The following is a 26962-nucleotide window of genomic DNA, read 5'->3' as shown; positions in this document are numbered from 1 at the left end:
TTAGCCATATTGATAAAAATAAAGCCCAATGCAAATTTGTTTCTTGCTACCATAATGTATATTCATATAATTGTTCAGTAACAAGGATTTAAAGTTAGAAGATTATTTTTCAAAAGGTAAATGATTATATTTAATAACAAATATGTTATATTCTGCTCCAAACACCTCTTTTTAAAGCATGGAGTATATTTTATATTAAACCAGACAGAAATGGTTTAGTATTGTCAAAGCATGTTTTCCCATCACAGATCATAAGGCTGCAGTCTTTAATATAAGTTGTATAAATGTACATTTCCAAATGAATTTGCACTTGCTGTGTTGTCATGAGAAATGCAGCCAAATGCCATTGTGAAACCAAGGAGACTTTCCTTTTGTATGTGTGAGAGCTGGGCAGATGTGATGCTAAAGAATAAATGCAGTGTGGCGAGTTTGTTCCTCTCACAGAGATTTATTTATTTTCTGTTTTCTTTTTTCCTTTATTCATTTATTTTTGGGGTGGTACACTTAATTTTGACATAAGTAATTTTAAGAATTCTGCAATTTCTATAAAGCCTTAAGCAAAGTCTGTTATCCTTACCTCAGGTTAATAATAAAGTAGAAGTTACCTAATGGACAAAAAATAAATATGTGTCAAAAAGAATATTTCTTTAGACTAGGGGTGAGAAATTTACAGCCCATAGACAAAATCTGCCCAACCTGATTTTGAATGGTGTGTGAGCTAAGAGTGCTCTTTATATTTGTAAATGATTTTAAAAATCTAAGGAAGAATATTTTGTGACACCTAGAAATTATATTCAATGCAAATTTTATCCATAAATAAAAGTTTTTTGGAACATAGCTATGCTTATTGGCTTTTTATACATTCTCTGACTCCTTTTGTACAATGGCAGAGTTGAATACTTGCAACTGAGTCCACGCAACCCCAAAAAAGAAAAAGATTATGTTTTAAACTAACTCACTCCTGTGGGACGTTTTGTTTGGACCCGGTCAGTGAGGCATGAGCCAGTTTGGGTCTCCACCCTCTTGTTGGGTTTGACGCAGACACAGGAAAAGGGAGGTGTCCTGTTTAATTCTGCCATGGAAGGAAAGGACTGCAGGAAAACAGAAGCCCCCAGAGGCTCGAAGAGCTGCGACCCAGAAGAGACAACCCTATTGTTACCGGATTTTGATTACTTTCTTGACTATGCTGCAGAAATGAATTTCAAGAGCACGTCGGGTGAGTTAGGCCATTAATTTATTCAGGTAGGGAGGGACAAGGAATGGGAGAAGATAACAGATCAGGGGTCCCAGGTAGAAAGGAAGGGACTGAAATGTGGTAAGGAGGGCTGATTTACAGACTACAATTCCCCATTTTAGGTTACAAATCCCCAGGTTTACTTACTTGGCCACATGACAGAAGAAAAATGGCAAGAGCGGTGCACAGATGGCAGAACAGGGGTCCACAGGTGAGAGAGCAGGTGAGAGAGCGAGCTCGGGCCCTGGGGCCTGCCTTTGTGAACTGTGGATTATCCCACCCCTTTGCAAATGGCTGGGGAGGAGTTCTAGCTGTTTAGCATTTTGATTGCTTATTCCTCTCATCAGTGTCCCAGGAGGGCCCAATGATAAAGTCCTTGGCAAATATCCAGAGCTTCTCCTGATTTCTGAAAGAATTCTTCTGAGTGGCACAATCTTGGAGAGGGTCATCCAGCAGCCATCTTGGGGTTATTGATGTCCATGTGAACTTCTTGCCAGGTTCCAGAGCCATCTATTCATTCCCTATCTTAGTAGCCAGCTTCACTATATCTGGTTGCTCACAGCTGAGCTCCAAGAGACAGTAGTTTTGGAAGGAGAAGGCAGAACCTCCTCAGAGGTCAGCAGCCATCTTGCTTCACCATGTGGCAATAATGCCAGATCAACAGGAGCTGACTTTGGTGAGAAAGCCTCTCTGCCGATGCCTTAAATGGGCATTACATGGCCTTGGAACTGTAAGCTTTTACCCCCCAATAAATCCCTGTTATAAAAGCCAACAGATTTCTGGTACTTTGCATCAACATTCCTTGGGCAAACTAAAACAAGGGGCTATTTGGTAGAGAAAGACAAATTATAGTTGATCATACATTAAAATTTGAATGTTTTTTGTATCTACTAGGTACAAATAGGTACTTGCTTTACAGCAAAACTTCTGATGAGGGCTCAGGTAGCGGGGGTGGGGAGTGCAGCAGGGACTGGGGCAGTGTGGGAGACTGCTTAAGGATCATCTCCCCACAGAGCAAACCTGCCCTCCAGGGCAAAGCTGCCCAATGGCCACCCTCTCTCCCAGAATTCCCCCCTTCAGTGACAGATTCCCCAAATGGACACAGCAGCTCCAGCCAAAAAAGGGGACCTGTATTTCTTACTGCAGTGGTCCCTCTAGATCTTGGCCAAATGGACCTGAACCATCAGCACCCAGGACTCCCCAGTCCCTGATTCCATGGCCTTCCTGCCTTGTCCACATCCCTACTCTCCAGGACCCTCCCAGATCCCCACCCGGGCCCCTCACTCCCTCTCCCCATGCCCCACCTGCTCCCTCCATCCCCCCTTTGCTCCCCATTGCTGCTTCTCTCTGCCTGGCTCTGTCTCCCTGCTTCCCTGTCTCTTTCTCTCCCACCTCCCTCTCTCTCTTCCCCCCAATTTCTTTGCTGTTGTTTCTCACAACTCTAGCTGTTCCTCTATATTTCCGTCTCTTTCTGATTCTCTCTCCCTACTGCTTGCTCTGGATCCTTCTCCTGAATTGTCATGACCTCTTCATGTCTGCCTCCATTCCTCTCCTTTTCCTCTGTCTTTTTTTAAAATTACTGTAATAGATACAGTTAATACATATTCTTTTTCTTAAAGATTTATTTTTTAAATTATTTATCTCCCCTTCCCCCCACGCCCATCTGTCTTCTCTGTGTCCATTTGCTGTGTGTTCTTCTGCGACCACTTCTCTCTCTGTTCAGCTCTGGATCTCTGCTTGTGTGTGTGCTGCGTGTGTCTCCTTTCCTCTCTCCCAAGCTATTCCTTCTCTTTGGCTCTCTCTTTCTCTTCCCAACTCTCTCCTTGACTCTCTCTGGTGTTCTCTCACCCTTCCTTCCTTTCTCTTTCCCCCTTTGGTACATCTTTGTTTCTTTCTCCCTCATCTCAATATCCATGGATTTTTCTTCTCCATCTTTGTCTCTCTCTCTGCCTCTCCCTGGCTCACTCCCTAAGGCCCTCTGGTCCTGCCCAGTCCAGAAGTGAGGGGCACCATGTATCCCAGCCCTTGGCCAAGGCCCTGCTCACAGCAGAGGCAGCTCCAGATGTCTGCTCCTGCCTAGTTACGGACCCCCTGCTGTTGGCAGCCTCTCCTGGAGCAGCCTATGGATATCCAGGCCTAGATGCCTTGGTGTCTCACCTGGGAACCCAGGTTGCTGGCAAATGGGACCTCCCACAACTGGCAGGAGGGAAGGCCCTGTGGGTTCCCAGGGCTGCTGGGACAGAATGCAATGGATCGTAGTACTTGGAGGGGAGCCAGACTTTTCCGCCCAGCTCACTCCCCATGGGAGGGGGTCACCACCACTGACTTTTGCTCTGTCCATCCCTGAAAAAGGAAATTGTAGGCAGATTGTGGGAGCTTGTGGGACTTGACAAGAAAACTCTGCTTCCAGCTCAGCTTCTGTCAGAGCCCCTCTGAACTGCTGCTACAGGGGGCAGCTGGCACAGCGCTGCAGGGCACTAACAAGGGCCTGGACCACTGCGGTGTCTCCTCACTGGTTTCTTTTGGCCACTTCTGGCCCCTCACACATTCCCCATCACAGAAATTGGCCCTCCACAGAGTCAGATACCTGTCTGTCTGTCGTATCATCTGGCACACTGTAACTGGCGGTCAGTGGGGCTCAGTGACTATTGACTGAAAGAGTTCACACCACCACCTCCCAGAGCAGGACAGGGATGTTTCCTCCACTCAGGAAGCTTCCCTGGGGCCCTCCCAGCCAGTAATGCCCCAGAGGGGAACCTTGCTTCTGTGTCATCACCTTGCTGTTGGCTTTTTTCCTAGTAAGGAAATGTTAACCCCCCTTGGGGGTGCAGTGCCTGGGGGGTGGTTGTTAGTCCTCCAGGAAGCAGACACTGGACAGGGGGTAGAATAATAGCAAGAGGTTTATTGGGAAAACACCTAGGAGATGAAGGAGGGCGAAAGCAGGATGGGGCAGGGAAAGCTTTCAGAACTTAAGGCAGCTCTGACACCTTTTCTAACTTGCTAACGGCCTCAGCCTGCTGACCACTGCTGAGGGTCCTCTTCAAGGGTCAATATAATTGTCCTGTAAGGCAAAAGGGCCCTGGTTATTTCAATCTGATCTCATTTTTCCTTCATACATTTTGTCTTCTGCACTATGACTGCAACCCCTGGATGAATACTTCAGTGTGTTCTGCAGCTGTGGGTCGTATGCAATGCAACAACCTTGACCACATCTCAGATGGAGGCTCAGAATTTCACTGTGTGCACATTCTCTTTTTTTATCTGGTAGGGTTTGAATTTTAATATAAAACAGACTCAAGGAAATGGGGATTGCGAGTCTCTGGGCCCAGACTCTGTCTAGCCATAGGTTAGTGTAAAGTAATGTAATGTAATGAAGGCTGTGTGCAAATGTTTTCATTTCAACTACGAGAAGGGTGAAGGTCCAACATGGGCCAGATATTCTGGAAGATGCTCTCTTCATGTACTTTATCTTCTCATCTGTAAAACTGGCCTTGTTATCCCTGTCTCAAACATGACAAAATCGAGGCTCAGAATAGACCCCCCGGGAGGGTTGGTATTAGGAGCTGAGGCACAGGAGCACAGGCAAAGACTCAGGCTCCAGCATGGTATGTTTGTGGATGTGAACTGTGAGTTGGGTGGGATCCCAGACGCTGCAGGGGACGTGGTGATGGAGGTTCAGCTGGGGGCTGTGAATGCCCCACGGACAGTCTCACTCATTCTGGAGGCCCACACAGTGCTCCTGTGAACCAGGTCTAGCCTTCACTTTGTTTCATTGGGGTGTAGGAGAGTCAGGCAATCATAATTTCCTGATACAACCAAATTAAATTTCCCACCCCCTACCTGGGATTCTGTCATGCAGATCCAGAACCTTCATAATTCCAAAGGAAAAATATCATCTACATTTCAAATTATGGAGTAGGACATTATGGCAACAAGGACATTTTGATCAAGGTCATTCCCTCTTGTGCCATCTCAACACCCTTGCTAGCAGCTCTGCCTGGACCTCACATTTGCTGTCAAACTGCAGGCTTAAGGTGCTGCCCCAACAGGAATGACCTTCCAGGTTCATCTATTTGAATGTAAATAAAAACATCCTTTTCGCACCAGTTTAACTCTTCCTCCTCTTCAAAATCCTCCTGATTATTTTAGAGGCCCTTCCCATCTCCCTCTTTTGCACTCCAGGGCCCTCCACTGGTGCTTCCATTATGGGCAATCACGTGTTCTGTGCCATGCCATGGCAGTGCCACTCTCCTCTGGGGTATCTTAGGCTCTTAGAGTTAGGGGTGTCTTAGCCCTAACAGCCGGGCACAGGCTGTGGCTCTGAACACAGTGGCAGAACTGATATTTCTGGCTGTCTATAATCAACCTTCTTCTTTGTCTCCAAGGGACAGCTCCTGTGGGGAGATGATGCAGCCCATCATGTGTCCTAACCACTTGAGGAGGGTTACAGTGTCCTCAGCCAGGGTGACCCTTGCATTGGAAAGCCCAAGTAGCAACTGTGACCTTTGCTGTAAAGAATTCATACTGTTCAAATCCTCTTACCGAATGGTGGAGGGTATGCTGGTGGGGGAGGTCCTCTGAGAGGCCCCCAGGATGGAGGAGGTGGCTGGCATCTCAGCACTGGTGGTGGGGGACGTCCCATGCGGTAGTACATGGAGGGTGGTCCTGGGAAAGGAGGGGGCCCCCTTGCAGCCATATTAACCTGCAGAGGAGAAGGATGTGAAGGTTGGAGATACTCTCACGTGACAGATGAAACACTGATAGCAACAGAAGCTGAAACCCAGTGAAGCAGGTCAGCGCCTGGCACCTTCCCCTCGGCCAGGTTTCCAGAGGGCATCAGTGCCGGGAAACTGGACCCCCCTCATTCATCCCATCGACAGCTTAGAGGCAGGGGCTTTTGGGTGCCAGGGGAGAGAGGGACCTGTCCCAAAACATTAGCAGAGGTCATTCTAAACTCAGGAAAAAGCACAATCCAGGCCGACACGTGTCTATTTCCAGAGTCCTTCAGCAACACCACAGAAGCTCACTCTTTGCATGTTGGAAACAGAAGGAATGAGAGGGGATGAGAGGTCCATTCTCTCCGCAAGGAATGGAAGCTACTCTTCAGATCCTTCCACAGGCCTCTCCCATCTCCCCTCCGATTCTAGAACTCTTGCTCTAATAATGATTGAAATGACAGATGATCAACTCTGTGATTATACCAAATAACATTGACTGTACACTTTGGTTGGGTTTGTGCTTTATTAATATGTATCAATAAAATTGATTTGTTTAAAAAAGAAAGTTAAACCTGACCATCCTGCTCTAAATGAAAGGGAACAGGGTCTCCGAGAGGCAGAGGCAGAGCTGTGTCAACGCCCGGTCTGCCTGCCGGCCTCTGCTCACCGCCTCTGCCTGCCCCCCTGGCAGAGGGGGCTTCTCTCTCCAGAGCAGCTGCCCAGGGCCACAGAGCCCTCCGGGGAGGTCATATTCCTGGAGTCCTGCAGGGGACCTGGGTCAGTGTTTTCAGACAGAAACATTACCCATGAAAGTTAGAGCTGCTCAGCTATAATATTTATCTAAATTCACAGGGAATCCTGTATGTTAAGTACATTATGAGATGCAGATGCATTTCATCCTATGGAAAAGTGAGGTGGGAAGTGCCCATAACAGAACTAAGTGTACTTTGACTTCAAGGCTGACAAATCTTGTGAGGCACGTTCAGAGGAATGACCAGCTCTACCAGCTGCACAGGCCACACGAGAACCCCCCACCATGTGAACGTCCCAGAAGGCCTTTGCTGGCAAAGCGCCCTCCAGGTCGTAGCTGCCTTTCATGTCTCACTATTTCACTCCTACTCGACATTTCTACCAATTATGTAATGTGTGATAATTCAGATAATTTTTACCAAGGGTGTAAGTGGAGGGATTCTGCAATAGTACATTTCCAAACACAGATGGGGCAATGATAAATTATGGAATTTCAATGGACTCCCTGTGTCTCAGTGCACTCAAAATTGCCTGAAGCATACAATGTAAGAGGGAAGGGGGACTTTTCATGTTTTCTCAGTAATGAGGATGACAGCACAGGTTCTAAACAGGTAATCAGCTAATCCAAGATGAGAGAAGGTATAAATAACAAGAAGGAAAACACATTTCAGGGGGAGCACGTATGGTTCAGTGGCTGAGCACCACCTTCTCATGTATGAGGTCCCAGATTCAATTCCTGCGACCTCCTTAAAATAAAAAAAAGCACATTTCAGTAATCCAGTGATAAAATTAAATAAAGCCCTGGGGCCCCTGGGGCCCCTGAGAACCAAAAGACTTGTGCTCTCCTGCCTCTTTGAATTCCCTTGAGCTTCCTCTTAATATCTTTTGAAACAGGAAATCCCTACTAAGCTAACTCACCTAGAGAGCAAACCAAGCTCCTAGTTCCCTTTATTTGGCCCAATACAAAACAAAGCCCATCTGCTCCAAACCAGCCTGTAGAGGAAGGCAAACCCTCATCCAATCAATAGGAACCAAGTAAGTTTCCTTTTTACATCTATTAAAATCATGTGTTATCCCTAGAAACCTGATACTACCTCCATTCTTGGAAGTGATCTGGCTTCTTTTGCTGTATCAAAACTTTGTGGTGTCCCTAAGACAATTCTGTAGGCTGCAAACTCCGTGTAGAATTGTCTTTGGACACCAGCAAGTCAAGGAGCTCCATAACAAATCAAAAACTGCCCTGTGGTGGTCGTGAGCTAAGTACCCCCAGGAAAGACACGTTCTTAAACTTAATCCAACTCTGTGGGTGTGAACCCATTGTAAGTAGGACCTTTGGATAAGGTTATTTCAGTTAAGGGGTGGCCCACCTCAGAGAGTATGGGTCTCAATCCTATTACTGGAGTCCTATATATAAAACAGAATGAAATTCAGACAGACAGAAAGACACAAAGGAGTGGCCAGAAGCTGAAGTCAACAGAACTAGGAAGAGATGGCTTAAGAGGTCTGGAGAGGCAGTCTCATGCATTGCCATGTGACAGAAAAGCCAAGACGAAGGATGTCTCTGGGAAGTAAGCACCACCTTGATGACACCTTCATTTGGACTTGTAGCCTCAAAACCAGGAGCCAATGAATTCCCATTGCTGAAGTCAGTCTATTGCAGGTATTCACTTTGGCAACCAGAAAACTAAAACATGGACCAGGAAAAGTAAAGTAGTGGAGAGAAGGGTCTCTCTCCTCCTGTTCCTCCCAGAAAGAGCAGCATACACGCCCTGCAGCCTCAGCCCTAAGGACTTACAGCTTCTCCAGGTGCTGCCAAAGGTGGTCTGCTGGGACTGGCGCTGCCCTCAGGCCTCGGCAGAGGAGTTTGCTATTTGAAAAGGAAATGAGACAGCAGAGGGATCAGTAACCACACCAACCTGAGGCCAGAGAGGATTTGTACTAAGCTATCAAAGTTTCCTGAAGTAGCTGCTTACCACTGAAAGTGAGGCAGCACTTACCTTGCCCTCTTCTGTCTCCCCAGCAGGGAATGAGCTTCTGGAGCCATTGCTCCACAGGGGAGCTGCACCAGGTCCTGGATCTAGGAAGGCAGGAGAACTGCTGTGGGTTTCTTCAGATTTGCACATTGGGTGGGGAAGAATAGCAAACCCTCCACCACCTTCCTCCATCTCTAGCTCTTTAACCCACTTGGAGCCCTCACCAGAAGCACAGAGTTACCCAGATGCCCAGATAATCCTGAGGAAGGAGGGGGTACCCCCTAACCCTTGAGGAGGACATGATGGGGCTCTGGCTGCAGGCCCAGGTGTTTTTTTAGTGAGTCAAGCAATTGTGGACAGGTCAGGGCCCAGACTAGCATGAAAACCAGGGGTCTCCCAAGAGACACAGGGGAAGTCAAAGTCCAGATCAAGAGTAGAAATCAGAAGAAGAGCCTTGGACGGGAAAAATGTCAACAAACCCTACACATTAAGAGCACAGCTCCTGCCCTTCAAGCCCCAACATTTACATCTCGGTAATGAGGAAAAGAAAGAACTAAGGAGTATTAATCATGAAGTGTGAGGCTTACATTCATTAGGGTAGAGGAGCAAAATTTCCTGGAAGTGTATAGAGCATTGTAATTATCAATAAAAAGTTTAAATGAACAAAAAAATGTGATCACTAACAGTAATAAATATAAGTTTGATATCTTAAAGAAGCTGTTGTAGTAGACTACATATTCACTAAGACAAATCAAGAAAATTGCTTCTCCAGTTAAGTCATAGATGCCACGTTCTAAGATGTTTGGTGTGATTTTTCTCAAAAGAAGTTTACTACAAGGGAGGAACTGGGTACCAAACCAAAAACTTTCTGGTGACATCTCTTCAGTCAAGAATAACCCCAAGGATGGGGTAGAGGGTGTTTGCTGACATATGAGGGACATGAGCTGCCTCCATTTACAGGGGGTAGACCCAAGAAACCACTGTGGCTGGGGGAGCTGAGATGACAGCATCTGGTCACCCTGTGAAGGGACTCATTCTCTTTGGCAAGGGTGTGGGATTGTTTTCAGGCTGCACAAGGACTGCCCACCAGAGCCAAAAGCATTTTATGTGGACTTTGCAGCAGGAATTATTTTAGAGCTTGTGACAGTTTGAAGCTTTTGGTGGATCCCAAAAATAACCATCTTGTTAGAGCTAATCCATTGTAATCCATGTAAAACGATTGTACATGGGAAGTCTTCATTAAATGTCTCTTGTTAAGGGCCTCTAATTAGGTTGCATGACCCAGGGTGGGTATTAATCCTCTTTCGGTAAATCTTTTATAAATGGAGAACTAAATGCAGCAGAAACAGAGAAGAAAGCTGGAGAGACAAGAGAAATCCTGAGAGGCTGAGGGAAAGGTCCCAGAGGCTGGAGTCAGAAGAGACCAGAGGACTGGAGAGAGGCCCCCTGAGAAGGTGAAAGAGAGAGGAGTGGTGAGCCTGATCACCCACAGCTGCCATCGGAGAGAAGATAAGTCTGGAGGAGAACCAAGAGACAATGGAGCCACCATTATGTCCTGCCATGTGCCTGAGCACCCACAGCGGCAACCTGGTGAGAAGACAGCTCTTAAGGAGGCCTTGATTTGGGCACTTGCACAACCTCAGAACTGGAAGCTGTTAAGCTACTAAATTCCCATTGTAAAAGCCAACCCATTTCCAGGAAACTGCTCCCAGCAGCTTTAGGCAAACTGAAAGATGACTCTTCACAGGGTGCTGCCTACCTCTTGGTGGAGGGTGGTGCATATCAGGCCTTCGCAGCAGCCATGTCGTAATGCCACCCTCCTCTTGGGGCTTCCTATTTTGGGCGAATTCCAGTCTTGAATATAGAAAGAGAACAGAATTGAATAAAAGTGAGAAAATCACACACTTTAGTAGCTACCAAACAACTTGGAATTAAAAACTTGAAAACACTCTTAAAAAAGTGGACATCAAAATATCATATTTCTAAGTATGACTTTTTCAAAGAACATGATGTGGACAGAACTAGTCTCAAATATTTAAAACATGTATAGATAGTTAGATGATAGATAGATAGATAGATAGATAGATAGATAGATAGATAGATAGATAGACAGACATTAGAGAAAGACAAATGGATAGAAAGAATGATATGGAAAATGTTAAAATTGGTGGATCTAAGTATCTGGGGCAGGGCATAATGGAGTTCTATGAATGGATTTGCTATTCTTTCTGTAATCATTCAAATAAGTTTGAAATTATTTCAAAGTAAAAAAAAAATTTTTTTAAGCACATACTTATATTTCAAATAGTCAGTCTCTCTGGTCTGTTCAACCAATTCTCTCTCCAAAGTAAGAACTTTTATCTGTAGATTAAAAAATATATCCACTTTCAGTTGCAGTAGATGGTACACAGTAGAAAGGAAAGGAAGAAACAGCTTACCCAGTTTTCATGAGCTTTCTTCTCATGACAAGCGATCTGAAAAAGACAACAAATAAAGAATAAGTGTTTAGGGATCCTCAAGGCCATTATAATCATCTGCATGGGGTGCTGAAGAATCTCAGGCATCCGGCTCTATCAGTTGTTACCTGTTCTCTGAATGAGCACTCTGCTGCCTGCAGCTTCTCTTCCATTGCCTTAATGTTTTGCCTGTGAGTGACAAGAGCTCACATTAGAAAAAAGCACAATATTGGTGACAAATTTAAGGGATCTGCTCTGTTCCCATCACCCTAAAAACTGCCCCTTGGAGGCATTATCCATACATGTGAAAGCTCATGGCACATGATTAGAAGGACACAGCAGGATAAAAGCATTACCGCATAGTCCCTCACTTGTTCTCTACAGCCTTGGAAGGTTCTGAGTGATGTGCTTTAATGTTGTTAGCCAGTCTCAGGATTTCCCTGATTATTCCTGCTGAGAATATCTTTCATCATAGCTTGATTCTTCCTTTACTTATGTTCTTAGCACATTGCCCAGGGCTGCAGGAACCGGAGCTCTCAAATGGCACAGTCATGTTTAGGGACTGTGACTCATCCTACACCAAACTACTTTCCCAAGGAGTTCCATCATTGACACCACCCCAGAAATGTTAGCATGAGTCAAGGTTCTGTACATTCTGACAAACAAGAAGGATTGGGAAAGTTTTGAAAACGTCATACTTTCCTTCCTTTGTAAGCTTTTTTTTCCTTGTGTGAATTTTCTAGGTCTTCTGACCATTTATCTCTGGTTCTGTGCTATTTTTCTCTAAATGGTGTACCAGAGGACTAAAACAAAAACTTCCCACAGGGTTTCTCATATCCCATGGTGTTTGGTGGGGTAACTCACTTGTAGCTCTGGATTTCCTTTGTGGCCATGTTTGCCTTCCCCTCTACCTCTGACAGCTGTGCCTGCCTTTCTTCCTGCTCACGGGCCTTCAGTTTGAGCATCCTAAGGTGGCACAGAAATACACACCACATCCAGTCACTCATGAAAAATGTTCGCTGTTGAGAACACAGTCCACACAGAGGTAGAGAGGCTTCTGGGACCTGAGGCAGCTTCACAGACGGGTGCAGGGGGTGTGCTTGGGAGGGGACTGCAGGGAAGGAACTGGGAGAGGCCACCAGAGACCCATGGAAGGGAGGGACTCTGCCCTGTGCAGGGGGCTGCATCGGCCCTGCAGGGAGTGGCATGTCCTCTCTAGACTGAGCCTGGAATAACATGGATGATGCAGAGTCTAGAAAATTCACCTCAGTAGCTCCAGCGAGGATAGATATGATATTGCGATGGGCACAGAAGGGCAGGAAACTTGAATTAAGGAGAGTAGTTAGGAGACTGGGGGGGGAAAGGGTATATGGGCCAGAGCTAGGGAGGGGGCTTTGGAGGGAGACTAGGGCAACAAACAGGGGCCTGAATGGATGTTGGAATTGCTGAATCCCTGTCAGGAAGAAAACAATAGATATTTATGGAACCATAGGGCCACTGTAGGGAGAGATTCATTCTTTAAAAAACAAGAAATGAAATCAGAAACATTTCTCTAAAGAAGATCTGGGGAGCACAGAATGAAGGAAATAGTGGAAATAGTGGAAATAGCGAGTGGTGTGGTTTTAGGGTTTGATGGCACAAGAGAGTAGTGGCTCTAACAATGAAAAATAACTAAATTGCATTAGCTCAAACAAAACAGATCTTCTCAGAGTACCACATACTTGGAGAATAAAGTACAAGTGCAGTCACAAATGAAAATCGCCACAGAAAGTCCGTTTTCAGAGAAATTATTTTTATAGAGGAAGAACACAAAATGCACTGCAAGTGTTTTTTAGTTTTTTAAATTTTGTTTTGGTTTTGTGTATTTTTCAAAGTAACCTAATTCTAAATTGGAGAGGCACATTTACGAAGAGTAATGGATTACTCAAGTCTAACTCTCCAAGAGGATACCCCTCACCAAACCACTCTACAGCATTTGGTTGGAATATTAGCCTTATTTTATACCCAAAACAAATGACACTTTTGATAGTTAAGATTCCTTAAAGACATCAAAGATTTTATTCTACTGGAACACATGCCCTACAAAATACTCAAGATTTGCAAGAGCTTCTAGAACAAGTGGAAGAGAAGATCTGAATCCAGTAACTTGGTCAAAGAGAAAGCAAGGATCAAGGAAGTGCTGGAGAACAAAGGAAAAGGATCATGAAAAAGACAGAAGTGGCTGAGCAGCAGTAACTGGAGGTAACAGTACCCCTTCTGCCCTCCCAGATAAAACACAGGCAAGAATCTCTGACAACCATTTTGAATGCAAAGAAAAATACAGATTGTGGAAATCAAGGCAGTAAGAACAGAGCTAACTCTGTAGTGACTGAAAGTGACAAACATATGCTGGGAACTATTCTAGAATATTACAGGTATCTGCTTGGGCGCACACGTTCATTCCCACAGCATTATCCTAACCATGACAAGGAACATCTTACTCTTCGGCAGCCATCCTTTGCTTCTCCAAGATTTCATCAAAAATCTCTATTTTCAGCTTTAGGCTTTTACATTCCTCTTCTTTTGCAGCGTTTGCAGCCCTCAGTAAAGAACAATCATCTTCCAATTTCTTTTTGTATTCTGTAAAGTAGAACACCTTTGTCCAATCTGTGTGAGCATGTAGGCCTGAGAGCTTGGGCTGATGGGCAGCAGGAAGTACACCGCCACAGCAAGAAGCCACTCTTTACCTGTCTAGGGCAAAACCTTTTCCTCAAACGGGGAGATTTCTTTCCAACAAACTTACCCTGCAGTTTACAGACAGCGGGCATCAAGTCACTCAGCTGAAATTTAAAAGGTTTCAGAGCATCCTCAGCTGCTGATACGGAAGTATTTTCCTGCAAATTCCAAACAGAAATACAGTTAAAAGTGAGGGATAATAAGAGCTCCCAGGCAGCACATAGGAAACTATGAAAAGATTTATACCCTGGAGACATCTATCATCTGGTGCATTTCAATTTTCCTTCTTGGGTTGATGTCACCTAAAAAAACAGAAGAGTTAAGTTGCTTTGTAATCCTTTGCTTGCTAACTTTACCTTGATCCTAGAGTTTTACAAGGAAGTAAACACTTCATTAGGTTCAAACATTCAGAGAAAACCACAATTAGTAGCAGAATTAAGAGTAATTGACTTTTTATATTTAGGTAATATACACCAAATTTACCCTTTTCAAGTAACCTTTCAGTGGATTCTAGTCTATTCATAAAATAAAAATTTGTGCAATCCTTACCACTATCCAATTCCAGAACATTTCCATCAGTCCCAAAGGAAAACCTGTACCTATTAATAGTCACTCCCCACTTACCCAAACCTCGGACTCCTAATCCCTGGCAACCACTCATCTCATTTCCTTCTCTATGGATTTGCTTATTCTGGACATTCCATATAAACAGAATCATATGTGTGTTGTCTAGCTTGAAAAACAGTTTTCAAAGTTTATCCATGTTGTAGCATGTATCTGTACTTCATTTTTTATTGCTAAATAACATTCCATTGTTCTGATACGCCATATTTTATCTATGGATCATGGTCATTTAGTTTGTTTTCATTTTTTGGCTCCTGTAAATAATGGAGCTCCGAATATTTGAGGGCACGTTTAGGCATGGACTTACATTTCTGTATGTCTTGAATATAAACTAGAAGTGAAACTTCTGGGTCATCAGGTAAAGCTGTTTCACTTTTTGAGTGACTGTGATACTGTTTTTTCCAAGGGGCTGCACTATTGTACATTTCCAACTTTGATGAACAGGATCAGAATTTCTCCCCATCCTGGCCACACTTGTCATTGTCTGTCTTTTAAATCATAGGCATCCTACTGGGTGTGAAGTGGTATCTCAGCGTTTTCCTTAAAGTAATACTGTAATTAGGATATCCTCCCCATGCAATACAGTCCACCGACTAGAAGTGTACAATTCAGGGAAATGACAAGTGAGGGTTTTTTGTGTGCCCCTGCTCTGACAAGCCCGGCACCCGCCTGGCCAGACATACACACACTCATGGACACAGGTCCAGGGCTGGGAGCCCACATGCCAGTACTTGAGAGAAGATGCAAGTGGCCAAAAGGGCATTTGAGTACTTAAATAAGGGGAAAGTGGTCTGGCCCCGCTGAGGTTGATCTTACCTGCCAGTTCTCCACTCATGTCCTCAGACATACAGTCAGAGACACAGTTCAGCTGAGCAGTGCAATCAGTCAAAGCCTGGGAAAAGAAAAAGTCAGAAAAAGCCTCTCAATTTTAGTTAAGCAAATTTCCACCTTTATTAATGTGGAGAACTTATGGCAATATTATTATCTGTTTCACACAAAGCTTCTTCAAACTCTTTCGGTGTTTTCTAAGTCTTTGATTTGTTCCTGAAATCAGACTGCTCTCTTATCTGGCATTCAAATTCTTGCTGTACTGAAAACAAAAAGGAATGCATTAGAGGGAGCAGCTGTGGGCTCAAGCCACTGAGCACCTGCTTCCCACATGGGCGGTGCCAGCGCCACCTAAAAACACAAACAAGCTCTCAAAAAATACACCTCAGGGAAGCCAGTGTGGCTCACTGGTTGAGCACCAGCTGCCCACATATGAGATCCCAGGTTTAATCCCCATGCCCAGTACCTAAAATAAAAGCACTAGATAAGTCAGGATTTGGGGCCACAGGACTGAGGTAGGGAAGGAGGATGCCAGTTCCCCTCATTGATTAGTCTTTCTTTCTTTTTTTTTTTTTAAGATTTATTTATTTTTATTTAATTCCCCTCCCCTGGTTGTCTGTTTTCTGTGTCTTTTTGCTGCGTCTTGTTTCTTTTTCCACTTCTGTTGTCATCAGCGGCACGGGAAGTGTGGGCGGCGCCATTCCTCGGCAGGCTGCTCCCTCCTTTGCACTGGGCGGCTCTCCTTATGGGTGCACTACTTGCGCGTGGGGCTCCCCTACGCGGGGGACACCCCTGTGTAGCATGGCACTCCTTGCACGCATCAGCACTGCGCATGGGCCAGCTCCACACGGGGCAAGGAGGCCCGGGGCTTGAACCGCGGACCTCCCATGTGGTAGACGGACGCCCTAACCACTGGGCCAAAGTCCGTTTCCCATGATTAGTCTTTCTAACTCTAACCGTGGCCTTGATTAAAAGTAGGAGGCAAAGTGTCAAAACTTTAATGCTGGAATCAGGCCAGAATTGGGTGTTTGGAGTCCCAGAAATAGCTGTCAAGGAAGTTGATCCAGTGAGAGTTGAGAATATCTTGCAGAAAGCACTTTCACACCATATAAAAACAGTCCACAAGCAGGCAATTCATACATCTCACTTCCAGTGTGGATGGAAGGGCCTGGCTCAGTGTCTCCCAGGTTTGGAACCACAGGATGGAACCTCTCCTGGTCAGTGGGGCAGTAATTGCCCCGGTGAGGATCATCAAAGACCTGCTCAAGTCGAATCAGCTGCCATCACTCCCTGGGTGTCTTGGGTGAGAATCTGGTTGGTGTGTAGTAGGACAAAGCATGAACCTCCTGATGGTCATAAAAAATTATGCAGAGACAAGGAATGTGCACAGACACCATGGCCCTGGGGACACATTTCAACCTTTGCCAATAAGAAGAGAACCCTGCACTCTCCTGCCCTGACTTTCAAGCAGATTCGAGAAAGGACAGTCAAGAAGGTAGGGTTTTGGGTTGTCTCATTGCCCAGTCTCTAGAAGTGACTTTTCTTTACCTTCTCCTCTTGGGTCTTCAGATCAGCATTTTCCTTCCTTGCTTTGTCAAAAGCTTTCACCAGAGTAATGCCAGCTTCAAGAAGGGCATTTTTGACCTAAAGCAAAATATTCCCATTAAGGAATTAATTCCCAAGAACAAAATGATTTACCCAATTCCCACAAGACATCACATAACTTGAATTGTCTAAGACATGAAATATTTGTTCCTGAACAAAGCTAAGGTACTCAGTGAATCCTGAAGGAAGCGCAGGCAACCATACCTCAGCTATATCTGCAGCTGTCTTTGAAATAGAGTCTTTCAAGCTGGCTATAAGTTTTTCATTTTCTGAAATCTGCATGTAGGATAGAAACAAAACATATTAGGATTTCAAAAGAAACAACAGGCCATATGCTCAAAAGAACATCATAAGACATATCTCTTGAGCTACCCCTATAGCTCAAGTAAAATCAGTTGATCCAGTTTAAACCCTAGGAGAAAACTAAGCACAGAAATGAGAAATGAAGAAAATCCTGGAAGGCATAAATAATTGGTGACCTCTACAACCTTCCGAAGAGAGGGTGGGAGAATCTAGTGGATGACAAGGTGAACAGAAAGAGAGTGGGGAATCTTTCAAGTCAAACAGCTCTAATGAAAGCTTTTTCTTCATGGCAAAAAAACAAACCATCACTTTGAAAAGCCTCTGTTCTACATTAAGAGGGATGAGAACCCTCAAATTGGCATGAAATTCTGGGTCATCTCTCTCAGGCCCTCAGTTCTTCTACTTTTCAGGGACAGCATGCCAAATGATGAGAAAATTACCCATGGTTGTGAAAATCTATACTTCTTAAGTCCTAAAATACCAAAAGACTTCGGAATATTCCAGTTCAATGTTCAGAGGAAGGGTCAGCTTGCAGACTCCTCTCACCTTAGGTGACAGCACGGGAAAGTAGGGGGCTCTTTTCATCCCAGGTACAGAGACTCAAAAGCCAACTGATAGTAACACTGAGTCCTAAAACTCTTACCAAGTCCTGATAGTTGGCATTCTTAAGCCTCTCTTCCTGTAGGGATGATTGTGTCTGCCCAAGGATGTCAGTCAGTGTTTCATTTTTCTCTTCCAGGATTTTGAGGTTAACCTTGAAGACAGCACATCGAGATCAGTAATAATTAGTCACTCCTTTTACTTCTGCTTTTAGAACCTAATGCAGAAAAAAGGGATTTTTTACCTCAAGTATATTTATTCTGTTAGACAGACTATCATTGTTCGTCCTTTCTTTAATCCATTCTGTCAATTCACTGACCTGTACAGATATGCAATAAAAAAGTCAGAATTCAAAACTATTAATGATAGGATTTGCTAAATATGTCTCTAAGTGGGTGACTCCTCACAGACATAAAGAAAGCATTACTCTGTACTCATGATGCTGCTTTGCATTTGCAGTTTATAGAACATGATGAAGTAGAACTGGAACATGCAAGAAGAAAAAACCTGAATGACAAGAAGGTGGGAGAATTCAAGGAGAAGCCATAAGAAAAGAAAATGAAAAGGTAATTTTACCTTTTTTTCCCTACTGGATATTTTTTCTAGAATTTTACTGTTTTCCTCCATACAACTCTTGATTGTCAACATCACTTGCTGTACATTGGCTAAAAAGAGATAAAAATAATCTCTGAAATTATTAGGAAAATCCTATAAAATTGAATTACACAACGCATTAACAGATAAAACACATTATCTGGCACTATGAGTGAAAACTTCTTAGCATTAATGTCATGCCAAAAAAAAAAGTAATTTTTAGTGAATGATATGTAAGTTTATTTTAAAATATGTAAAGAATCTTATCTCAATGAGATTCCTATTTAATTTTTTCAGAGATTGCAAAACAGTAAATTATCTTAGAGTAATACCTCTCCCTTCACTAAAGCACCCTTCTTAAAAAATGGGAGCTCTTCAAATAGGTATACCATTGCCAGAGAAGAGAGAGAGAGAGAGAAATTGAGCATACTGTCCACTTACATGTCTGTCCTCTAATTACCAAGAGAAATAAGTATGTCACTGCAGTGGCCTTACAGAGGAAAACCTCATGACTCCTCTCACAAAAATGCCACACTCATTCCTTAGATTTCCTTCTGAAACACCACCTGCTGGATCTATTCAGAAGCCTCATGGGTTGTCCTGCAACCCAATAGAACCCATGTCATGACCATCAGTGTGGGGTGGCCTGGAGAGCATTGGCTTGGGAATCAGATGCACCTGGTTGAAACTTGACTTAACCATGTGATCTATGGAGGACCTTGGACAACTTCCAATATCTATAAGTCACAAGATTTTTCACTGCCACAATGAGAATGTTGTCTCCCACCATACAGGTAAACAACAAACATCTACCTTCTGGGTATGAACCATTTATGTGCACCTCGAACAGGGTCCAGGGCACCAGACTCCTCCAATTGGCACTTAGTTCTCTCATCTGACCCCAGGGAGCACTTTTCTTCTATTTGCCCAAACTGAGAGCTCTGGTGCCCTGAGGCCACACTTCTCACCACCCAAATACTGTCAGCCCTGTAATAAACAGGAGCATGTGAGGGGCTGTGATAGGCCGTGCAGCTGTCCTGCCCTACAGAGAGCTCCACTCAAGCCTCACCACCGACAAAGCACATGCAGATTTCATCATCTCCATTTTACCTCACTCCACTCTGTTCATTCTCCCCTGGAATCAATGGCCCTTCCCAAACCCCACAGCAAATGGTTTGAACCCCTGTGATGACACATCTCTGCCTAGCAAGATCTGGAGACCTCTGAGCTTTAACCTCTTGACAGGCACAGTCAGTATCTTGCTCATCTCACTTTGCTCCCACAGCCAGGTCTTGCCAAACACCTCCCTGCAGGCTCCAGACTCTTCTCATCAACAGCTTCCGAAACCTTTTCCTCCTCATCACCTCTCTCCATTGGTGGCACCTCCATCCTCTCTGGCATCCAGGCTGACAGCCCAGGAATAGTAAGATTTTGAGAGGTAAGAAGCCAACAAGGCATCAGAAGTCACCATACATCCTTCTGGCTGTATTAGAACCCATGTCAACACTAGTATTTAAAATATATTACAAAGACAGTATAAGTCTAAAACCGTACCTTGATATAGTCGATGTTTAACCTAGAAGAGTGGGGGGGAGAAATTAAATTTTATGTCAAAACATATTCTTAAAACAATTCTTTAGTTTCTGATAAATGAAATCATAATTCAATGAAATTAAAACAATATTTACTTAGTTCAATGTGTATTCACTGAATTTAAAATTTGAAAAAACAGAATATCCTGTTTATATGGTGATAATTCATAAATCATTCCTAGTAAGGAGTACTGGGTAAATGCCTTATCTTGATGGGTTAACATTCTATTTAAAAGAACACAATCTACCTAACTTTTTTAAATTAATTTTTTATTTTTAAAGAAGGTTTAGATTACATAAAAAACATAAGGGGTTCCCATATGCCCTCTCCCTCCCCCTCCCAGTTTCCCACATCAAAAACATCCCTCTTGGAAATAGCACACATTTTAAAAATTTATTTGCAAATAATTGTTTTCAAATCCAATACACATTGAAATCCAGAATCAGGGTTGACTAAAAAGTCCCCCCAAAAACAAATGAAAAAGTAAAATCTTTAAACTAAAATATGCTTCTTTTATTCACCATACAGAATCTAAAACATCTTTTTCAGAGTTGACTATTTGCTGAATTGATTTACAATGCCAGCAAAGAAGGTCCTGTGTTTTTATCAGAACACTTAAACACAGAGGTCAACAAATCAGAAAAGGAGTGCTTGAGGAGCAGAGAAAATGCACAAGCATAACCAGAAATGAGAGCCCCGTGTGTGTGAAAGCACATGTGTTCTAACTAAACTATACAAAATCCCTGGTTTCTGCTTTTTTTCTACTTGACCTTTGATCAAGAATGCTGTCCATGTCCTGAAATACCTTTGGAACATATGGATTTTATAAGCTGCCTAACACTGCAGCACTATAAGGATGTACAGTGATTTAGCTCTTCTGTACTGTTGCCACATTTTCATTGTAATAAATACCATCTGATCAAATATATTCCTCCGAGATCACTGAAAGCATGTTTGGTTATTTCATTGGGGTAGAGTCTCATATGTAGATTTATAATGAATAAAAATGATATGAACATTTTAAAGGCTTCAGACACATTATTAAACTGCTTTTCAGGTGAACCTACAATTCCACCAGCACTATATGAAGGGCTCAGAAAATGCTTAATAGTAGTACTACTTTATGATAAAAGGGATTTATAAATTAAGGGTTCCATCAAGAGTATACAGTTGTCTTGCCCACTGAGTCCTTATTTCAAAGATTGGATTGTACAAGGTTAGCATCCATTTCAAACACGCATTCATGTCAGTCATCTAAAAGCAAAATTGAAAAAACCAAAAGAAGACAGAATTTCCTGCTTATTTAAGAGACCAACACGCCTAGAAGGCACTTTAATATACTCACGGCAAGCACATAGCTGCAGATTAAAATGGCAAATGAAGCAATTCCCAAATAAACAATAATGATGAGAGGTTTCCAAGGTATTTCATAAAAATCAGGACCAGGATAAAAATCCTCAGGCAGGTATTCAATCAGCTGGAATATAAATATTGGAAATAAGGAGGAGCTTCAAGGAAATCTGTCATATAGCAGTGACAAACCATCAACCACAGAAACCCTAAACTGGGCTCTAAGAACGCCTGGGAGTTGGCACCTTGTGTTGCCCATGGCCGGCAGTGTTGCTGGATATTGTGTGTGTGTGTCCTTAAGTAGAAAACAATTTCCTGGTCACCATGGACCCTACCCATTCCTGTGTCTAAAGCTGGGCTGAAGTCCCTTTGAGTCACACTTTTCTCTTGGATGAGTTAATTTTGATCATCATGAGGCAATTCATTTTATAAAAAACAATAGATACATTTACTCAGAAAGTCAACTTTTAGGGTTTAAATAAAATGTAAGTGGTGATAATGAAGATGACATGAATAATGTGAGAATTCTCTAAGATTCTTGATTTTAATTCTATGGCACTCTGATCTGAAGGAAGAAAAGTTGGCAGTGCTCCTGATGAGTGATCTAGATAGATAACTCAGAATTTAACAATATGCTTTAAAAAACAACTTGATATCACTAATTCTAAATGCGTTCTTGAAGACAGCTTTTGACAAACAGGCATATTCATTCAATAGAACACAGAGTTCGCAAGGGGAAAGAATGAATTACTGATGCAGGCAAGAGCATGAATGAATCTCAGCAATGTTGTACTGAGCAGTAGATCCACAGAGTACACATTGATAAGCATCTATTTATTTGAAATTCTACAACAAAGTAATTAACCTACAATGAGAGTAGGGACAGGTGGATAGAGGGATGGCTGGAGGATTGGTAGGTGGATGGATGAATGGATAGATGTGATAACTCAAGTTTAGTTGAATGCTAATGACTTAATATTGCTATCTCATTGAAATTTTTCATATGCTATTAGGTGGAATTAGCAAAACCAAAAGAGCACAAATCAGTGATGGCTCTTTTGAATGAGAATTCAAATAATTATTAAAGGCCTAGGTGTTTGAACTCTGTTAGACACCATCCCAGTTGGATTTTTTTCCTCATCCAATTCAGCACTGAGTTGCAAAAGACAAGTATATCTCACAGAGGTGCTTCCTTGTGCTTTAATGGCCATGACCAGATGGTTAAAACCAGTCACAGCTGTCTTTCCAAGGTAAAAGATAAACAAATTGTAGTATATCCATACAAAGAATTCTCTTTGGCAATGAAAATGAACAAACTATTAATACACAAAACAGAATTCATCAATCTCAAAATGATTACATTGCCTTAAAGCATCCAAATAAAAAATATACATCCTATAGGATTCCATTGCATAAATTCTATCAACTGCAGATCAGTGGTTGAGGGAAGGTGGTAGCAGTGGAGACAGGGGATGGGAAGATGGATTATAAAGGAGCAAGAGGAAACTTCTGGGCTGTTGATAATGATTACTCTCTTGATAATAGTGATAGTTTCATGGTTGTATACACATGTCAAAATCAACTGCTTATATACATTAAATAGTTGCTGTTTATTGTGCATCACATGACTCAACCAAGGTTTAGAAAAATAAGCTGATAGGCAAACTTAGCTTTTTATTTCCTGGCAAAAAAACTGCAAATATTTTGTAAATAGTTCACAATTTAAATGATCAATTTAGAAGCCAATTTACAATTGACAGAAAATTGAAACTTACATTAAAAGGGAAGAATAAGTTTTCTTTTGTATATTCATGAATTACCTGAGTTAAATTCCTTGTCATATTCCTGAAAATACACTGAACCTGCATAAATGAATGCAACAAAATAGCAATCAAATTTCTATATTAAAAATATAAATGAGAGAACTATATATATGATTACAGTATACATAACAGAGAGAGGAAACTGCTTTATATAATATTAATATTACTATTCCAATAAAATTTAGAACAGAATACTGTTAAGCCCACATTTCAAAAACCACTAAAGAATTCTTTCTACATTCATTTTCTCTCTAAATCAGGGCATGTCAGATTTTGGGAGTACATATGTTTGCTAGTAGAGGAATCTTGCCTATCAATTAAAACTATGACAATTGTAGCTAGTTCTAAAGAAAATTTCTTTTTTTTAAAGATTTATTTATTTTATTTCTTTCTCCCCTCCCCTCCCCATTATCTGCTCTCTGTGTCTATTTTCTGTGTGTTCTTCTTTGTCTGCTTCTGTTGTCAGTGGTACAAGAATCTGTATTTCTTTTTGTTGTGTCATCTTGTTGTGTCAGCTCTGTGTGTGTGTGGCACCACTCCTGGGCGGGCTGCACTTTCTATCATGCTGGTGGCTGTCCTTACATGGTGCACTCCTTGCGCATGGGACTCCCCTATGCAGGGTACACCCCTGCATGGCACAGCACTCCATGCACTCATCACACTGCATGTGGGCCAGCCCCACATGGGTCAAGGAGGCCTGGGGTTTGACCCGTGGACCTCCCATGTGGTAGACAGATGCCCTAACCACTGGGCCAAGTCCGCTTCCCTAAAGAAAATTTCAGAGCCACTATCAAGACTTCACCTTCATATTGCATAGTATTGCACCTAAGCCAATCAATTATTACCATAAAGATTATGATGCAAAAAGAATGCAAAAATCTGGCATGTATGGTAACCACCCACAAAAAGCAAAGATACCATTTTTATAAAAACTGGATTGTAGAAGTGTTTTAGAAGAAAATACATTTGCAACCTAATTTATACTAATCCACACACTGTTTCACTTTCCTGCACATTCAAACCTGTCTAGAAAATAGCCTCTGAGCTCTAGAGCCCTTTCATCTTCAGCCCTCACAGCTGAGGGAGGGAAAGTATGTGCTCTGGGGAAACTTACACTATCTCTAAGCAGCCGCCCTCTGGAGGAGCTATAGCTCTAAGGGCATAGTTAAAGGTGGGCAACAAATGCACAGAAAGAACAAAGGCCAACTTGTCCCTAACTGGCAAAGCCTCCCCAGTCAGGGCAGTCCCGTTACATCTGGACTCTGGTATCAGAAGTGTAATACTGGCTAGCCTGATCAGAAAGGGCCACTCAAAGGTGTGGTCCCACAGTGTCAGAAACCTGAAATAATCAAAAAGTCCTGCACGATGAAATCTAAAACTCAGAAACAACCACCATATTGGAAGCCAAATGGATGGAACTTTTAATTTCCTAAAGTACAAGGCTTGGCAATGAGAGGGGACCCTGAGGGAAAGTACACTTTCCCTTTTGAGGAAAATCTGAATGAGAGAAAGGAGGAAAGAGAAAGAAATCAGAAATATATGAAGAAAGGAAGATATTTATTTTTACTTAAATCTTTGCTACTAAGACACGGGTGATATCAACTCTCCAGTTATATATGGGGTGGTGTCAAGGTTCTTATAATCTCACAAGTATTTTAGAGAATCATTTCCCTTCAACACAGGAAGCAATCTGTATGTCCCACCACCCACGTGATGCTTGAGTTTACTTTTCTGCACCATCCTTTGATTTTCAAAGCAGGTAGAATATTGCCTCTAGAGAGCGAATTCTGCCTTAGTGATTGTCAGAATGCAGGTAAATGACTGTCACTGCCCTGTAGGTATTCTCTGGAAAGAGGAGGATGGGCCAGGCACAGCCTCTTCCCTTACATAGATGTGACTTTCCCGGGGAGGCAAAGCCATGTAAACAAACTGCTGCAAGCCAGGGCAACGAACAGAACTGCCGCATGAGAAAGGCAAGCAAAGCTCCCCTGAAACCTACTCTGGGTGCAAAGTTTCCCTCTGGCTGGTCCTAAGACCCTGCTTTGCAAAAGGGGGATGATAAGATTTCACCTTAGTACCATCCCTAGGATGGTAAGGGAGGACATGGCCGTGAGCAAGGGTGGAGGTGGGCTGTGCAAGACAGTAAGGGTTAATTCCTCCACGAAAGCTCAAAGCTGAGGCAGAAGACAACCTAACCTAGCTGTTCTATGGCAAATGCAGCCAAGGTATGGGGTGGGGGGAGAATTCCAGAATAAAGATTATCAAGAAATGAACCCCTGTAGTAGACTCAAAAGAAAGAGAATGGGCCCTCCTGGCATGGCGGGATTCAGCTGGGGTGATTTTGTCTCCATGCGAGGGGTATGCCTGCCCTGTGGACCTTCCCAGAGCCCTCTCTGCAAACCCGGCACCTGTAGATCAAACAAACCTACTGATTGCTACTGGGTGTCTTGAGTCTCTCTCTCTCTCCGTCTCCTTTTGGGGGACTTGTTTTTTGTTTTTGTTTTTTTCTTATGAGAGTGAAAGTGAAAGTGTCCACATTAGACCATCCTGTGCTGGGACAATCAGAAGGACATCATGCACCTTATCTGTTCTGGGTGAAGCAGGAGTCCACCAAGACACCCCTAACAAAGGAAAGGGCAGCAACGCCTCTGCCTCCTGGCCGCGTCCCTCCCAGGGGATCCTCTCAGTAGATGCCGGCAGGAGGCGGCATGGGTTTCAGGGCTCACGGGCTTCTCAGGGCTTCTGTGGAGGGGGGCGAACTCCAGGAGCAGAAGGAAAGGGATGCCCCCAAGTGCTCAAGCCAAGGAGGAAGCTGGAATGCACAGACTGCAGCTGGCGTTTTGCTTTTTTAACAGAGTAGTAATAACACCCATGCGTATGTATCATCACTCGCACGGCTGCCAAGCTTTCGTAAATATGAATAAATACAGGGAAAGTGAAGTGTGCGTGGGCTGGACAACAAGAGTGCAGCGCCTTGCGTGGGACGCTGCTTAGCAACAGCGACGCCCATGTGCCTATTAACGAAAAGGCCCTTGCTTTTTAATAAGACATATCATAATTCCCATATCTTACAATTCCCCCTTTAAAGCCCTGCAGTCAATAGCTCTCATATGTCTACAGTTCTTTACTTTTTGAAGATAGTTACTATTTTCAGGTTTTCAGCATTTCAGTCTTTTCCGTGTAGGGGACAAGCAGAGCCGGCAGGCCCCAGAGTTCCCCGTGGACAGCGGCTGCCACAGTCCAGGCAGGCTGGCTAAGAACCCGCGGCGGCTTACGAACAATTTACCCATTTACCAAGTTGCTTAGAAATGGTTTGCAAGTGGAGCGAGTGCAGCTCAATGGTTGAGCACCTGCTTCACACGGACGAGGTCCCGGGTTTACTCCCCAGTACCTCCTAAAGTTTTTAGACAAACAAAAGAGAAAGAAAACCCTGAGGTCCTGGGTCCTCAGAGAGGGCGGTGGCCCCTCACAGACCCTAAGCAAAAGCTGTTGTTTAAACCCCAGCAAGAAACGCCCCAGGGAAAAGGAGGACAGCACGGTGCAGGCAGCGTGTACTCACACTCGAGGCTCGGGGATCGGCACACCCCAGCAGGAGGAGCCAGAAAAGCAGCCGCGACGCCTTCATGTCCAGGTCTCCTAAGGGGGTGCCGGGAGCAGGCGGCGCGGGAACTGGGGGTGAGGATGGAGGCGGGGCCGAGGACGCGGGTGGGGGTGTGAGCTGGGAGGGAGGGGCCGATTGGGTACCTAAGAGGGGGAGGGATGGGGGCGGGGAGAGGTGAGGGAGGGGATGGGGAGA

General features: G+C 43.6%; 1 protein-coding gene and 2 long non-coding RNA genes across 3 annotated transcripts; 2 read left to right on the top strand and 1 right to left on the bottom strand.

The window, feature by feature from the left end:
* Positions 1-1063: 1063 nt before the first annotated feature.
* On the top strand, positions 1064-6483 carry LOC131275487 (uncharacterized). Its single transcript, XR_009182952.2, has 3 exons — positions 1064-1457; positions 5620-5744; positions 6233-6483. It is a non-coding gene; the product is annotated as an uncharacterized lncRNA (long non-coding RNA).
* On the bottom strand, positions 4117-26962 carry LOC111762202 (transport and Golgi organization protein 1 homolog). Its single transcript, XM_058285987.2, has 22 exons — positions 26726-26962; positions 23164-23205; positions 21339-21470; positions 19955-19976; positions 18383-18471; positions 18051-18125; positions 17850-17960; positions 17108-17179; positions 16847-16942; positions 15287-15362; positions 14093-14148; positions 13914-14004; positions 13612-13750; positions 11996-12097; positions 11260-11320; positions 11114-11149; positions 10969-11036; positions 10435-10529; positions 8700-8779; positions 8498-8569; positions 5777-5936; positions 4117-4295 (listed from the first exon to the last, which is right to left on the bottom strand). The coding sequence occupies exons 1-22, from the start codon at positions 26789-26791 to the stop codon at positions 4282-4284; spliced, it is 1755 nt and encodes a 584-aa protein (XP_058141970.1). The 5' UTR covers positions 26792-26962; the 3' UTR covers positions 4117-4281.
* On the top strand, positions 18119-21018 carry LOC139437407 (uncharacterized). The gene is made up of 2 exons (XR_011647184.1): positions 18119-18372; positions 19686-21018. It is a non-coding gene; the product is annotated as an uncharacterized lncRNA (long non-coding RNA).

The sequence above is a fragment of the Dasypus novemcinctus genome, chromosome 23 (assembly GCF_030445035.2).
Source record: "Dasypus novemcinctus isolate mDasNov1 chromosome 23, mDasNov1.1.hap2, whole genome shotgun sequence".
NCBI lineage: Eukaryota > Metazoa > Chordata > Mammalia > Cingulata > Dasypodidae > Dasypus > Dasypus novemcinctus.
This window is presented reverse-complemented; position numbering and strand designations above follow the sequence as displayed.